The sequence below is a fragment of the Rhipicephalus sanguineus genome, chromosome 7 (assembly GCF_013339695.2).
Source record: "Rhipicephalus sanguineus isolate Rsan-2018 chromosome 7, BIME_Rsan_1.4, whole genome shotgun sequence".
In the NCBI taxonomy this organism is placed as follows: Eukaryota; Metazoa; Arthropoda; class Arachnida; order Ixodida; family Ixodidae; genus Rhipicephalus; species Rhipicephalus sanguineus.
Window position 1 is genome coordinate 148,328,086 of NC_051182.1, and position 17,253 is coordinate 148,345,338.

The 17,253-nt window shown below is 46.5% G+C and overlaps 1 protein-coding gene across 1 annotated transcript; it reads right to left on the minus strand.

Moving 5' to 3' along the window:
* Positions 1-2,728: 2,728 nt before the first annotated feature.
* On the minus strand, positions 2,729-15,291 carry LOC119399133 (uncharacterized). The gene is made up of 6 exons (XM_037665948.1): positions 15,073-15,291; positions 13,886-14,107; positions 10,724-10,951; positions 7,999-8,244; positions 4,701-4,791; positions 2,729-3,057 (listed from the first exon to the last, which is right to left on the minus strand). Exons 1-6 carry the CDS (start codon positions 15,289-15,291, stop codon positions 2,729-2,731), a joined length of 1,335 nt encoding a protein of 444 aa, XP_037521876.1.
* Between the last annotated feature and the right edge of the window lie 1,962 nt (positions 15,292-17,253).

Genomic DNA, 17,253 nt, shown 5'->3' on the forward strand with positions numbered 1-17,253 from the left:
GTGTTCCGCGCAGGCCTGGCCATCTTTTTATCAGAACAGCGGTCTCGCCTATCAGAGAGTACACTCAATGACGCGCTGCTTCGGAGATCGTGCTCACTCCCTTGACAGAAAGCGTTGAGCCCACTAAAAAAATTCGTATTTGTCTTTTAAGAAAATAAATACTATCACTTTGAAATCATTACTGGTTTGTGCTAGTTGGTAGGAATTCGTGGTACAGTTACTTCCGCTCCTATGAAGCATGTGTTTTATCCCACTTTCCTAAGAGGAGGGCAAGTAACTACATCACAAGTCCAATGTTCTTTATAATTACCTTAACTTCAAATTTTTGCATAAAAAAACCGTTACGAACCGTTACGGAACATTTTTTTTTCGTTCCGGAACAAAAACGGAACGGAACTTTTTGCGGTTGAACGAAACTAAAACCGAAACGAAAAACATTTCGTTCCGACACCCTGAAAAAAAACCGTCGAAACGGGCTCGCCTTTTTCCTGGAAAGCTGCATCGTCTCCGCTGTAAAGAGTGCGTCCGTTGGAAGAATCATATAATCCGGCGCCTTTTCCATTGGTTTCGTTCTCGCCTTCAATACCCTTCTTGCAGGAGACATCTCCTCGCCACTTATTTCTTCATAAAGCACGCGTACAATTTCAGCACTAAGCGTTGAAGCGATCATAATTTCGCGCTTGTCGGCTACAGTCTGTTCTCTCTGCTTCGCGGTCGCAAACGCACAAAATGGAGCGAAATCAGTTAATCGCGCACGACAGTCGTGCGAGAGAAGCACGAGCGGGTGGGCGGCTGCATAGCAAACAGTATAGGAGACAATTCACAACTGTTATTTCTCGTATATAGAGCATTCGAGAGTATGTACTCCGATGACCTCACGTGAATCACTGTTCTGGTATCACGAAGTGCACCAAAAGACAAGAAACGCCAAGAGAGAATAACGCGCTCGTTGTTTTTGTTTTTCGTTGTATTTTCAGAGGCTGTTAGGGGCCCTTTATAAAAACAGGTCGTGCAAACATGGACACAGGACAGTAGTCAAGACACCAGAAACGCCGCTAACAAATGAAAAATCACACAGCGGCGGAACCGAAGGTCAACACAAATATTAATCTGTGCATTCTCACGTAAGAGGCTATACCTATCAGTCAAGTGCGAGTAGTGGTCTACGTGAGAGATAGCTGCTCACTCTCTCGACTTTTCTCTTATGTCCGTGTTTCCACATCATGTATTCTTAACATGAATACCTACCAACTAGCTCAGCTATATTCTAAGTTTGCCATTTTCTTTACTTCTGTATTTATTCATCGATTTACTCGAGTAAGGATGAAAGAAAAAGTGCACTAACGCACTGAGAATAAATATTACTTATCTATTTCATTTATTTATGCACAGTGTACTAGGTCCAAGACTCCAAGAATATGCTATCCAGCGAGTTGGGTCGTCGCCCTTTAAGGCTGGAGGACGCGGCAGCGTTAAGGTCAGGCAATACTCGTGATATTTCTGGAGAAGAAAAAGATTCTACAACTTCTGGGGAGCTATTCTCGATGCGTCCATCCAAAGGCGATGTCCACAGTTTATTTCGGCAGAGCGCATTCAGTGATTCGAAAAAGCGGTGAGCCGTGACGTCACCTCGCTCTTGACCACGTCGCCGCACCGAACCCACCAGCACATTCCTAGCGTAAGAGAGTGGTCGAAATGCACAGAAACAGGACCTTTTAAAGTCTGAATTTGCATATGAATGTGTCCCAAACGTTTGAGAACGATGCAGGGAATGCGTACCGACCTTACAGCTGCGTTAGACGAGCAGTCGCATTAAACCTAAATACATAGCTAACGCGATCAAAAGACATGTGCACCGAAAATGGGATCTCTGAGGGCTTCGTTCGTTGAATTGAAGCGCATTCCGTCCCTATCATTTGTGTCGAGAGTGTTTAAAAGCTTCATGGTCATGATGGCGCTGCAGAACAAGAACCGGAAACAGGGGGCGCGCTTCTCACCGAGCTCCCGCTATTCAGTGGCCGCTGAAATGGACTGTTCATTACATGGACACATCGAGAAGGGCTCCTCCGGCGAAGTGCTGTACTTTATTTCCAGATTCTCCATGCGCATTAAAAGAAACGACTAACGGCGGCGCGCCGCAATTATTGCGCGGCGGCGGCGGCGGCGTAATCTCTCTTGGGACTTCGGCGGCGGCGCGGGCGGCGTGACCAAAAACAGGCGGCGGCGCGGCGCGGCGGCGCACACCTCTACTAGCGGGTGGTTTGTGCCTTTTGGGTGGTTTGTGCCTAATAAAAATTGTGTTCAACATTGTTTGCATCAACTATCACAATTGTAGCAAAATGTACACAAAATGCGATATCCGAGCGCGATATGATGTGTACCTGTCGGTGGATTCACCATAATCGAGAATGAACAATTTACAGAATTGTGCACAGGCAGCACATTTTCCCTTTGGTCTTACCGTTCTACCAAAGTGAAAACAAGCATAACCGAGTGTTTATAGAAATACTGGAAGTTAATCATCGCCCAATGTCACCTCAACGTCAACTTAATGTCAGACCCCTATATCACCTTCCAAAACTCTATCGTACATTTCGCTGTATGTATAAAACTTTATTTATTGTTCGGAGCAAAATTCAGGAAATAATCTCACATCAAATATGACTGTGGTGTGGCGGTGACATCGAGCAGTGCTCGAGAGCATTCGTTTTTTTTTTTTCCGAATTAGTCACTTCCGTTGCGTGGAAGATTCTGGTTCGTTGGCTTTGTAATTGGCGGCGTCCGGCGCTTTGGTGCTCGACTTGCCGATACCGCTGTGAACGTCCGATTGCGCAACGACGTCGTCGCCGGCGGTGGTGTTGCCGTCGGCTAGCGATTTCTTCTTGGACTTCCTTCGATGGCGATGCGCATGCGCAGACTTGGACGTCTGCTCGCGCGACAGCAGCGCGCTCTCGTCGGCGTGGGAGTGGTCCGCACTACTGGCGTGCCTTCTGTTGGACGTGTCTCCGCCAGGCGGCGACGCCGGGCTCGCTTTCTCCTCGGATCTGCCGCCGACGCCTGAGGTAAAGTGAGCTAGAATAGGGTAGTGGGCTCACTCGCCGGCCGGCGCTATGCATTGCGGTGACGCCGCCAAATACACAAAAACGTGCTTCGGCGCGCCTCCGCGGCACGGCGCCACCGTCGCACCAAATGTAGAGAGCGTTGGCGCTGGGGCAGTTGCTGGCTGTTTGGAGTGGCGGTCGGTGTGTGCGAGTTTTGTTTTTTTGAGAACTCTTCGCGCTTTGCATCCTCAATCTGCTAGGTCCTTCTGCGAACAGCGATGTGGCCTGACAAGCAGTGACCGTCTCACGAGGTTAAAATGCTTCCGCGGCGGCAAAACCACTGTTTTGCGCCAGGCTGTCGGACAGGTTACGTCCACGTTAAGGGCAGCACGAAGCCGTCTTTGTTAGGCGTTCCGAAGGATGCAGCCCTGAGGAAGCAATGAGGAAGCCCTGGGAAAGGAATTTGCATCGAGCGGACAAAGCACTGGACGACACATCTGCCATGTGTCAACTTCATTTTGAGCCGAAGTATGTGCTACGTGCATATATAATTGAAGGGAACGAAGTACGCACACCGCGTGGAAAACCTTGCCTACGAGAGGACGCTGTGCCTACAATCCTGCCTAACTTGGCGTCGTATTTGACAAAGAAGACACCACGAGAAAGACCGACCCGAAAGAGAAAGCGATCGGGAAGCGTTCAAGGCGAGAAGAAGGTAGGTTCTCGTGCCATTGGCGATACTGTTCAAGCAAGCAACTGTGCCCAATATATGATGAATAAATGTTCATGTACTTGTACCCAGTACCTGAGGAAAGTGGCTTCCTGTTTTTCTTATCTGTGGATTTTTACAGTGTTTGCATAGGAATATTCAGTGCAGAAATGGCCAAATTACAGAGCCAAGGTACTGGAGATCTGCAGAAAGAATGAGCAGCTCCAAGTTTTTAAATGCTGTGAAATGTATAACATTAAGAGCTCGTGGTAAACTCCCGAGTGTGTGTCACGGTCAGCATCGGCAGTAATTTCACACGCTCGTAAAAGGCGTGCGTGACGAAAGTAGTACCCAAGAAATGCAAAGAATCCAGTTTACAATTGATAGCCGCAAAACGCGTAAGCGTTGAAAAGTTCGCCATCGCTGCTTATCATTCGTAAGATCAATTTATTGCATCTCAAGTTTGCGCAGCATCCCTTTCATGCAGTTTAATCGCGCGTTCGCGCGAGTTACGGCGACAGAGTTTCAGAAAAGAATGTTTTCTGCAGCTTTACTCGCACGAGTACTAACGGTCTTCCGTGTGCTTCATTTAACATCAGATAACTAGCTAACAGCAGAGCTGCATACACCATGCTACAGTGTTCTAGATGGTTGCCATGCCTTACGCGCGCATGTAGGCCAAGGCACCTAGCTCGCGCTAGTTTTTTTCTTTATTTTTTATTGTCTCAGCAACATCAGCATCACTGTTTACACTGCCGAAATTCGCGTACATTTCCGTCCAGTGCATATGATAACAGCGCATAAAAAAGCATGGCATCAGTTGCGCACAAACGCCTCCGTCAGGCAGTGCCCTACATTTAAGTCGCTGGTGGCGCCACCACACATGTGACATACCCGGCGTCAAGCAGGGGACCCCAGCAAGCCCACTACCCTCTTCTAGCTCACTTCACCTGAGGTCGTGGTTGGGCCGTCTCTTGGAGACGCGACGCCGGCCACAGTCGATGGCTGGCTCGGCTTGGCTTCGTCTTTGCCTACCGGTGGCTTGGGGAATCGGAGAGACAAAATAATGCCGTCATTCATTGATTGTGTTTCAATTATGGATGACATCGTAGCCAGTCTACGCGGACAGCTTAGAAGACAGCATCGAGCCCCGGTACTCCTAGAAATGGAACACGCCTGGATGACGTCGGTGCGACATAACGCCAGCTCTCGTCGAGAAGAGAAAGCTAAAAAAAAATAAACAATTTTTATTTCTTTAACTTCTTGCGCGTTCAACTCTATCAAAAATCGAAAGTAGGTAACATTGAGCGCCTGAAAAGACGTCTGCTGGTGTGCAGATGACAACACCGGCGAGATCTGAGCATTGCCCTGAGCCGCCATCTTCTTTGGACCTCAAATTAGACTGCATCGTATTTGTCTACGATGCTCTCTTCTCGAAGCTGTCTATTTTGCCGGCTACGTGAGAACTGGAATGGGACTTAAGATGGCCGCTGTCCACTTAGATGTCTGTTTAGCCGTTTGCGGTTAGTATTGGAACACACCCGGCACAAAAAAGAATTGGGTAACCATACCTTGCTCTTTTTCAAAAACCACTATACACATTGGAAGCGATAAAAAATCTTCACAATTTCTTCATTCATCTTGTCTATCCTCGGACGCGTACACCTCGTATACCAATACACTTTCAACTAGAGTCCACCACGATCAGTGGTTACGTTGCTCGGCTGCTGACCCGAAGGTCGCGGGTTCGATCCCAGCCGCGGCTGTCGCATTTCGGTGGAGGCGGAAATGTAGAGAGAGGCCTGTGTGCTGTGGGATGTCAGCAAACGGTAAAGAACACCAGATGGTCGAAATTTCAGAAGCCCTCCACTACGGTGAGCCTCAATCATATCGTGGTTTTCGGACGTAAAATCCCAGATATTATTCTCTTTTAATTAGACGTTATCAAAGCCACTACTATCTTTCTTTAAGCACAGTGACATTTTAAGCACTGTTATAAAAATATTGCTGTAATCTTGTTTTTTGCTTTTTGCATTTATGCCATCCCTGTGAACTGCCTATTTCTTTGAAGTTGATGAAAATGTGCACCACTCATGCAATAGCCCTGCTTAGGGCTGCAGTATTTGAAAACAAAATAAAAATAAATAAACGCACACACGATATTGCTTGAGCCAACGTTTCCGCAAGTAGTCCTGCCTTGTTTCAGGCAGCGACCCAGTTGCTGCCTTGAAGAAGGCAATACCACTTGCCAAAAAGTTTACTGCAGCGTCAAACCGTGTTCCAGGAATATTTCATCGCTTGAAGCTTCCATCTTCCCCACAACTTTTACCTCATATACATATTCAAACACGACCTACAGGGGATCGCTAGGGCAGAGAAAGAGGATGAGGGGGGGGGGGGGGCGTCGCAGCTGCGCATTTGGTGTTTTAACTTGCCGATTCCCACTCCCGGACTGCAAGAAAGCCTATCCTATATCTTCTGGGACACCCTGGCCAGTGATGGGCCTTTGTCATTGTAGCTGCGCTGAATTCTACGTCCTGTTTAGATGAAATCATAGGCGTGTGCACGGGCGAGGGGGGGAGGTGGCGGTCGCCCCCTCCTCGTCTTCTAAAGGGGGGCACCGATTCTGCCCTATGCCTTACACAGTAGGACCTATCACGTCAGTTTTAATGCGCAGAGGTATGGCTACGCATGTATTTTCACAATAATGGCGTCCAAGGAACCTTGATGTCGCATTCAAAGAACTGTTTACTTCCCACCTCTACCCCGGAACGACGGGGACCAATGGCAGGTCTTTGTGAGGACCGCATCACCGCCTTTTCATTGTTGCATCCGTTGCAGAGTTCTCTTTCTTTTTTTTTTGGGGGGGGGGGGGGGGGGGCTGACCAACGGCAGAGGGGGCCGCTGCAGTGAAACTTGGCGCCCCCTAATGGAGAACCGTACGCGCGCCTATGGGTGATATGCAAGTATTCTTTTCTCATTGTTTCAGTTGTGGTCTACAACTATATGATGGTTCAGCATCGAACCAGATGTCTGACAGTTTTATGTAGTTTTTCTGACCATGGCTTCCTCAGACAAGCCCAACTTTACGCACGTCGTCATCTTGTTCGGCGTCCTGGATGACTCATTCACCTATAGTTCTCGTGTGCCATTTTGTACGTTATTATACCCAAACTGACTTATTTTGATGTGATAATCCTCTCCTCAGTTTTCTATTTACTTGCTTTAGTGTACTTACGTATTTTAGTAGGGTGGAAGTTTGGGCTAGTTGGTGCAGCATTATTATCGAAGGCGGTCAAGCGCTAAACCGACGACGTCCACGTCGTCCACGACGTCAACGTTGTCCACGTCGTCAGTTCAGCGATGTGACAAAACCTGTCGTTTGTCCGCCCTTGTCCACGTCGTCCATTTAGCGTTCTACCCCCTCGGTAATAATCCATAATTTTGTCTGAATTTCGATATATTTCTGTTGGGTAATCATCATGAGCAGCTTGACTACGCCCACTGCAGGGGAAAAGCGTACAGTCCGTGGTTTAGGGCTCCGTGGTTCAAATCTCCCTGCCGTGCTATTCCCCACCAGCTTAACATCAAAAGACAAAATCAGCGTGTTGTTGGAATTGCACAAAGTAAGCCTGGAAACAGCCTCGCACAGGTGACCACAGCCAGTAATGCACTCTCTCACCAGACAAGGAATGGCCACCCTGATGCAGCACATTGCCGCTAATTCCCCCATGAATACAACGATTAACCCTCGGCGCTCAGTCCCAAGTTGCTACGAAGAAATTGGCCATAGCAATTTAATGTTGGACTTTTTTCTAAAGCAGGCATTGTACTTTCTAACAACCTAATACGTACCTGTATATTTCTACTAATGTATTACAAAATTCGTCTTCACACTTCTTAGGTCACTCGCACAGTGCTCATATCTACGTCAAGTTATCTGGTATATATAATGCCAATGCTGCCCACTGCCGAGATAGACAATGCTTAGTGTAGCTGCATTTGAGCAGCTTTTTTCCGCCACACCCTCTCTCTTCATGATATGAATAATTTTTTGATTGAATGATTGATTGATTGGTTGGTTTATTGATTCCCTGTTGATTCACCGAATAAGTGATTGAATTTTCGATTATGTGATGAGCTGATTCAGTTGATTGATTGATTGATTGATTGATTGATTGATTGATTGATTGATTGATTGATTGATTGATTGATTGATTGATTGATTGATTGATTGATACTGCTCACCTTTTCCGACCCAACTGTCTTCACCTTTTGCACGTCCTTCGGTTTGTCCGTGGAAGTCGCCGCTAACGACGCCGCTCTCGCCGGCATTTGCTCCCCAGGAACCGCCGCATTCGTTTGCGCCTTGTCGTCGGTTGCCGCGATGCCGCCATCTTTGACAGGTGAAACCAATTTCGGAGGCTGAGCTTTGCTTCCCTGCACAGTGATCTCCGAGGCTGCGCCACACGGGCTGTCTTCTTTCGGAGGAGCCTGTGAAAGGTTAGGTGAGAGAGCATGAAATGTTTGCCATCCTCAATGCGTAAGGTTGGCTGAGTTTTGACTATTGTTCTCTGATCTTGACTAATGTCGGCTAACTGTTGGCTACGATTGGCTTAATATTTGGTACTGCTAGCTAGTGTTACTGGCACACGACACGAGCAGCTGTCGCTTGGCACACACGACATGTTTTGCCTTCGGGAAATTCCCCCCAGTTTCGACATATAGTGAAATGGGCATATAGGGGAAAAAATAGTTTTGCCGCAAAAGTGAAGCAACAAATGCGATAGCAACAAGTTGCAACGTTATGCGAAGCAAGGCTAGCAGCTCGCACCTTCAGAAACACAGCCGCTGTAACGAACGAAGTGATCTTCATGCTGCCTATGGTTTCAATGCAACTGTCGTGTTACATCACAACACGTACAAAGCTATGAGCCGTCTGCCGATCCCCTCTAAAGATAAACGTGGGATCACGCCCTGTCGATCGAAGTACGCATTTCCTGCCAGAGGCACGCAGCACTCCCCTCCTCATCTGGCTCCTTTTTCCACGCGCCTTTCGTGTGACGAAAGATGGCCAGCGCGTTTCCTCTCTGCGTGAGCAGCGGTCGTCGGCAGCCCCCGCAAGTTCTCACTCGTACATAGAACATACGATGCTCGGGACGATGTTATTGGTTTAGACTTTACACAGAACATCACGGTGACGACGACGTCGATGCTAACGGCAAAAATGCGCCTGCAGTGTCCATATAATTCATATCGCAAGAAAACGAAGTAAGGCGGCAAAGTGGGTGATTTGGTAATGGTTCCTACTTCAATGTAACAATGTGTACGTGAGCCAAGCAGAAAACTGTGCCAGCCAAGCTATAGTTGACTTGTTTGACGAGGAATTTGCTTTTCTGGGACAGGTCTTTTCATGATGTGAGACCTTACGTAGACGAGACAGCAAGGGCAATGCATGTGAAGTGTACCTGCTGCGTGTTGCTTATATTTATGTGTAAGGTTGGTTAAACCGTTTAGTTGGTAGTCAGCGCATCAAGGACGGATTCCAGACAGAACAGAAAAGGACGTCCTTTTCTGCTTTGTTTTGAATCCTTCCTCTATGGTACGAGCCTTTTTTGCATTTCAGTAATGATGTGTCAAATAGCCCAACAAGTCTCACTAAGCTTATATGCGCCTAATTAATCCAAGGTTAAATATAGCCAAGCCTAATTAAGCCTAGCTAAGCATGGTAACAGCGAATTAGCGAAGCATAATTAGGCTAATGAACGAAACCCTAATTAACTCTAGTAAAGCCCACTTGAACTCTTCGTGTGGCTAGTGAGGTCGAGCTCGGCAAATCTTACCGAGCCAAGTCTAATTAAGACTAATTAGTGATAATTAGATCTTCGCCTCATTCGTCTTAATCTATTGTTGCTAAGAAGTGCTAATAAATTAATTCATTATTTATAGGGGCCGTGACACCCATTTTTTGATAAAACTTTATGTGATGTGGTTTAATCGTTGTGCGCTCACAAACAAGCTGGCGAAACCCTAACACATTTCGCAGAACACCTAATTTAAAATGAATATTTTTATAAACACGCGAGCGGCCTGAAATCAGGCCAACACTGGTACACTCGGTCCGTGACGTAACAAACTGCGTGCCGTGCGAGCGCCTGCATTCCGGCCAATGATTTTGTTCCGTGCCCTGCTGCGCGTGCAATCGAGATATTTTAGATTTGTTCAGCTTAGCATTAAAATTGAATGATTTTCTTCTGCTGAAACTTTGACAGAAGACGATGGCTCCGCTCGATGCAGCACGTGACGTCACACAACCCATGGCAAAATGGCGGTCACCAGCGGTGGGTAGGGTTTATAACCGGCGACTTCTAGGGCTGATTTCGCACTGAAATATTATTTTACTGTCTATCCTTCATATATGGATAGGCATAATAGAATAGTTGCTTTTATTTTTCGCTCAAAACCATTATTTCTTGAGTGACCATGCCTTGGCCCCTTTATTAAAAATAAATATAGAAAAATATGTAAATAAATGTTAATAATTGATGCTAATAATACCAATCAGCTGACCAAGCTCATGTTGGGCTTGTTAAGGCGAGTTACTCGAGCCTAAGCCCATATATGCCAAGTAGCTTAATTGAGCTAATTAGGCTGATTAGCCTACTTAAGCTAATTAAGCTACGGGAACCATGTTCATTCGGTGCTGCTACCTGATGTCTAATCAATACCCAGTCGATACCTGTCGATAAGCTAGTGGCCAAAACATGGTTTACGAGAGATCACGTGAGCACTTCGCGCAACCGTGTGTGGATGCACTTATCAATTGACCTAGCAACACTTAGCAAAACTTAGCCAAGCCAGCAGCAGCTAGGTGTCCACCTGTGACCCAGCACTGCGATAGTGCATGCCGCGCTAATTTTTGTTTTGGTACGCTGATACAATGAAATATATGAAAGGGAGATGCGTCCCTTACCTGGGCAGCTTCGGTATTGGTGGACAGGGCTTCGTGGATGTTGGTCGTATGCTCCTTGACGGCGCGGCTCGCGGCCACCGACATCCTGCGTGCGGCGTTCGCCAAGCGGCGTCCGGGAGACAATGAGCCATCTGGCGCAAGTCGGCGGTCAGCTGGCGCAGCGGCCGCCGCTCCCGGTTGAATGTTGTCGCACGGTGGATCCTCTGTCTCGTCTGCGACCGCTTTAGCCTGTAAGAGTCAAGTGAACTTACCTTAAAAGGGTGCTAACGAGAAAACCGGATGTTCCTCGTTTTAATACATTATTCTTTCACAATACCAAGATCAGCACGCTTGCCGCGAAAATACACGTGGTAAGCGAGAAAACGCACTAAAAGGAAATGCTAGTGGCAATGCCACCTAGAAATTCCCGCACCAATCGCTGTGACTTCATAGATTTTGACGGTGTCTCCAAGGGCCTACGTAGTTCCTAATCTTTAAAAATTACGCGTGTTGTCCTCGCAGGGGGCCAGAGACTAAACATACCAAGTTTCATGAAATGTCGTTGAGCCAATGTCGCCAAAATTCTAACAATGCACTGTGAGATCCGTCAAGTCGCGCGCAGAGATTTCGGCGCGAAATTTAAAAACGAAATATTCACCTTGATTTTCTCCTGTAATATTAATGCTACGATGATGAAATTATCGACATTGATGTTTTTAGGGCAACCTTTAATAATCTAAACCAATTCGCTGTTTCCCTTTCGTGTCCCTTTAAGGGGTAAGCTGAATCTACTGTGCGATAGAGATCTCCTGTATACAGAGACGGCTCCATGCAAATGTGAAGCTCAGTAAATGATGATATTTTACTTTCACAATAAAGTAGATGTTCTTGTGGCGCACCAACTGACATCGATGTTATCATGACGTGATGCTACATTATCAATTTTTGTAATTTCAGGCATCAGTATGTGATGACGTCAGGTACGAAAATAACGGAGTCACGTAGTGGAGCGTCCGCGGACGGCTTGTTTAACGTCTATCCTCACCATTTGCCGTGTTCAAAAAGCCGCCCGCGAGGCCGTATGCCAGAATGGGCAAAGCTAGACGTGCCGGGTCACTACACTTTCCATTTTGGGGCGGAAGCTGCCTTGTTGTCAAAATATGGCATGGCTATGTGGACTATCATCACGTGTTCTTTAAACAAAATTGTTCTCACTGACCTTTCCCACATCCTTTCTTTCTTTCTCTCTCTCTCTGTTATCTTTTTTTGTAACGTTTCTATTTCCCTTCCCTTCGTTTCCTTTATCATAGAACAAGTGATCACACACACACACCCTATAAATATTATGCCTTGAAAAAGACTAGGTTCCCGTCGAAAGGTCGACAGACTAAACAGTCCTTGTTCTAAGAAAGCGCACCTTCGTTTTACTAATAAACTTGCGACAACCAAAGTCCTCTGCACTTACGCGCGCACACAACACGCATTATATATATAATATGTGTGTGTGTGTGTGTGTGTGTGTGTGTGTGTGTGTGTGTGTGTGTGTGTGTGTGTGTGTGTGTGTGTGTGTGTGTGTGTGTGTGTGCGCGTGCGTGCGTGCGTGTGTGCGTGTGTGTGCGTGTGTGTGTGTGTGTGTGTGTGTGTGTGTGTGTGTGTGTGTGTGTGTGTGTGTGTGTGTGTGTGTGTGTGTGTCATATCAGGCGGCTTTCACGCTTGTCCAGAAGGCGTGGCTTTCTGAAGAAGGCGAAGGCCTGTCACGCACTGAGAGTTTAAAGTATTCCCCGACAACCCTCGCGAATTACAGGACATCTTGTAATACTGATACCCACCGTGGAAGGTCGCGCGTTCGAATCCCGGCGGTGGCGGCCGGGATTGGATGCCATTTGTTTCGGTGGCCATTTCAATGACGGCGAAATGCCAGAGGCCCGTGCGCTTAGATTTAGATGCACGGTAAAGAACCACAGGGTGGTCTAAATTTCCGGGGCCCTCCACTACGGTGTCTCTCATAATCGTATTGTGGTTCTTCAACGTTAAACCCGAACAAATACAATCATCAAGGTGAGCTTAGATGCATCATCAAATGCGAGAACTAATCAACGGCATCGGCGGCGTCAGAACAAGTGATGTAAATAATCATGATCACGTGGTGACGACAGGATACGACGCCACCCTGACGCAGGGTTGCCGTTGGGTAGATTTCAAAAGCAGCCAGAACTCCAGCTAAAAGTAGCCAATGTAGTCAAGCCATTTAACCTTAGCGCTAAATTTGTAGCCAAGTGATAGAAAAGCGGTATGATGAAAATAGTTATTTTGAACATTTAATAATGTCACTTGGAATCAGCAATAACATAGAAATAGGAGCCCAGTTTCTTTCTCCGTTTGCTTCGTCCTCAAGCCGTAAGCAAGTTGTAAATCAATAAACAAATTATTAGTTTCATGCACCGGCATATAGTCGATGTAGAATAGATTGCCAGGGACATAGTAAGATTAGAACAGTCTGGCCACCCATTCAGTAGGAAAAATAAACGCAGAAGCAAGCATTGCTTGAAGTCGCGGACCGAAAATGATTATTACCATAATGCCTCTGAAGCTTCAGGTAGTGATAGCTCGTTGAAGATTACCATCCAGCTCTATATTTATTGCGGTTTTCTTCAACTTCACACGAGAACATGCGCTGTGCATCAGCATTAGAAACTGGCTCGTAGCGTCAGCATCGATGACAGGCAGCATGGACAGCGTGCCAACCACGCGTCTACCAACATGCGCTCAACTTCGTCAGTTTCATCTTTGCAAAAAGGCGCACTTAAATTTCATCTTATGTTGCAAGTTATATAGTATAGCTTACCTAATTGTAATTTCAATTAAATTTATGCGACCACCGAATTCTTTACGAATCCCTCAGAGTGAGTGCAAGTCAAATTTACTAGGCAAACCTGAACAAGAATTTCGTTACTCCGTCTTAATATGCACGTCTATTTCTCTCTCTCTCTCTCTACTCGTTCTCAGGTAGCCGGACGGTGGCACATACACGTTAAGATGATAGTTTTCTGCGATCTACTCACAAGGAACGATTTGCAAAGCAGCTTCGCTCTTAAAACAAAAGCTGTGTCAGTATTCAAAACAGAGGGTTGAAAACAGAGAATTTCCTTATTCAAGACAGCGGTCAGCGTCAGTATCACTCACGTGAACCGCTTCGCTACCGGACGATAGGGCTATGTTGCCCGTCTCCTTCTTGACGGCGCGGCTCACGGCTACCGAAGCCCTGCGTGCTGCGTCGGTCAGGCGACGTGTGGGAGACAAGGAGGCTTTCGCCGATCGCTCGACGGACGTCGTGCCGCCGTTAGGTCTGTCCGCACTCGTCTCCGCCGTCGGGTCCAACGTCATCGGCTCCGAGGTTAACTGGGTCTGTGTAGTGGTTGCTGTTATCCACCCCACATCTGGCCCAAGCCCAATAAAGGGATCGGCGTAGCAATGGGTGGTATAGGCCAATATAGTGGGCACACCAGCTAACTTCAGCATGACTTTAACATTATTTCATCGCACGTTATGCCGACGTGACCAAATGCATCTTGCTCCCTACTGCATGGAATAAGCCACATCATATTGTCACGTGCTACAGAAGGACCTAAACTAGCAAATACTGCACGGGCGGAGAGACGCGCACAATACTGGGAAGATGGCTGCCAAAACAACAACAAGAACTCCAAGCGAGAGCGCGCACTGTCTCAGAACATCTTCCATTCTTGTGGATTGCTGGCTCGCGCTCGCCGTACCTGGTGAGCAGGTGGCAATATATTGTGGTATGCTTAACTGCAAATTAGGCAATATTAGTTAACCAACTTCTGAAGCAACGAAGCTCGCGAAAAAAATGACAATTAGAAAATTGTATAGATCGGCTTGCAAAACGTCCGATGGAACACTTTCCATATGGAATTTTTTGCCCACATTTGTGCCTTCATAAGTTGGTTCATTCTTATTGCCTGAATACGCAATTAGGCAGAACAACAAGACGTGACTTACACCATGCAGTAGTACGAATATGCATCTGCTCGCCTCGTCATTGAGTGGGTCGGCAAAGAGTGCTCCGAGAGCACTCGGTCACGTGAGGCCATGCGTTCATATCCAGACAGCAATGAAATGTGACAACGTTAAATTGCACGTGACCTCAATGAAAGACCAGATTTTCCTATCACAAACGGCTGGCAGCCGACAAGCCCATGATCGGGAGGGCATCTATTAGCGGAAAAGGGGCGCACAAAATGCGCACATGACGGGCGCACCTTCGAAGACCGCAGTTCGCGCCAGGGTTTTTCGCGTACAAAGCCTTCATCGAAATCTAAGTCATGACGACCTTCGCTTGCAAATCTTACCTGCGTAACCGTCCTCTTCAGCTGGTGCTGCTGGGAAGCTTCCTGAGTGACCACGCCGGCTGGTGCCTCGAGGCCAGCGCCGGACGGTGCCTTCTCGTCGGAAGGCATGTCCGGGCAGTACTTGCGAATGAGTGCCCAGAGCACCGCGAACACCGCGATGGCGCACAGCAGGATCAAGCCCATGAAGAGCATCTCGTTCATTTGGTCCGTGCCTGCCATGGCTGTCGGGATGGTGGCCCTGGACTTCTCAGAGTTTGCGTAGGGCACGTAGGAACCGGCTAGCTACGCTTACTGCCGCTCTGATCCAAGGAGATAATCGCAAACGACACGAACCTCGAGCTTTTTGGTTGGTTGGTTCCTTAGGGGAATAGCTCAACCCACTACGGGGGATCGGCCACGAAGCGTGCGGCAGTAGATGATGATGATGATGATGCTCCTTGGATGATGGCACCTACCCACTCAGGGGGATCGGCCAAGAGTCGGGCGGATAATAAAGTCTGAAAATTTTAAGAGCTAATAGACGTTACTGTATCAATTAGAATAGACTTTGTGAAAAATTAAGCAGCATGCAGCATCCGCCATTTTCTTCTTCTTCATCTTCTTCGCGAGTATTCGCAGGATTAGTAGTAGTAGAGTAGACCCTGGAAGCTGTGGCTCATACCCACACTGGGGGATTGGCCAAGAACCGGTTAGTTTTTAACCCTTTCAGGCCCAGTGATTGCAATTGGAATCATCAGTTTTCTAGGTCACTCAGCAAGCATCTGGTAAAGATAAAGCGTTGTTCTTTTTCAAGAGCTCATATTTAGCATCTGCTCTACATATGGTGCCACCCTGGTACATACAACGAAGCGAGGTCACGTCTGAATAAAGAAATTACAGAAGCGGTCATGCTGCTCGCGTATTTCGCTGAGGCAGCTTCTTATTTCGCCATACAGAGATAGGACACTTATTTTAGTTTTGCGTCGAAAATTGGAATGTTGACTATTGGGCATTGTGCTATCCCATTTAAATAACTGTTTGAATAATGAATTAAGTAAAAATAATAGAAATATTATTAAATAATAATTAATAACTAAAATTTCAACATTAATTACTCTTCATTCAAAAGTGTGAGCAAAGTTTTTTTTTCATTTTTTTAATTACCATGATCATCCACACCTCAAAATTTAAAAACTGGTTGCTTACACTTAAAATAATTAATTTGGGACTGAAAGGGTTAAAGGCAAACTTGAAATTGAAGTTCAAACTATGTTTAATTATTACAGAAGTATGAATGAATTATAATTAAGAATTTGATAATAATAGTAATAATAATAATAATAATATAGAATAGAATTGAAGATATAAAACCGAGAATTTGGAAAAAAAGAAAAGAAAATAGAAATAAAAATTTCGAAAAGTAGATTTTATAACTTAATCTTTCTGAACTTTAAGAAACTCATCAGCAACCTTCCCGTCACGTATTCCGCAAAAAGAACAATCAGGCGAAGCTGCCAGACCAGCTCTGTGTAGATAAAAATTTAGGTAGGGAGTCTGACAACATTCTAAAAAGACAGGGCGTGCAAACACGGACACAAGAAAGAAGTAAGGACACCACAAACGCCGACTAACAACTGCATAGATGCACAACGGCGGAAAAGAAAGAAGGCACGAAAACTTATCTGCGCATGCCCAACTAGCTCAGCTCTCTGTTATCTGACAACGTAGTCTGACAACGTAGTTTTGTGAGTGCGACTTCTCTTGCTCGTGATTAACCTATTTTACTATTCCACTCATGATTTAATCGCACGATTAGCCTTTGGGATTGCTGTGCGTATTTTGTTTTCTCCCTTGGTGAATCCAACTACCGGAGGTTCGCCAAGAAGCCGGCGGCTAATGTGAAGTTTTAAATAACGAAAAGACAGGGACGACCAGCGAAGACGCGTGTGACCGGCGCACCTTCGAGTGCCGTATTTCTCTAAGATCGCGGGCGCCGGCTTTTTCGGGTGCGATGCCGAAATCTGCAAGCTCTACAAACATCGCTTAAAATTCTCCTGTTACGATTTACTGTGCTGCCCTCTGCCGTTTTGGTAGGGGCAGAGACAACCGGTATTGTCAGAAGGAAAGCCTCCGAGATGAAGAGACGTTTCGCGACTTTTCCGCTAGAGGATGGGCACATGTGCCGTGGCATCGTAAAAAAAG

What these genes read in the sequence shown, in the direction of transcription:
- LOC119399133 (XM_037665948.1), bottom strand. Translation starts at nt 15,291, where the DNA reads ATGGCAGGCACGGACCAAATGAACGAGATGCTCTTCATGGGCTTGATC. An exon ending in CCGGTAGCGAAGCGGTTCAC is followed by an intron (nt 10,952 to 13,885) that starts GTGAGTGATACT and finishes TGACTCTTACAG; the next exon opens with GCTAAAGCGGTCGCAGACGA. An exon ending in CGGCCCAACCACGACCTCAG is followed by an intron (nt 3,058 to 4,700) that starts GTGAAGTGAGCT and finishes ACTTTACCTCAG; the next exon opens with GCGTCGGCGGCAGATCCGAG.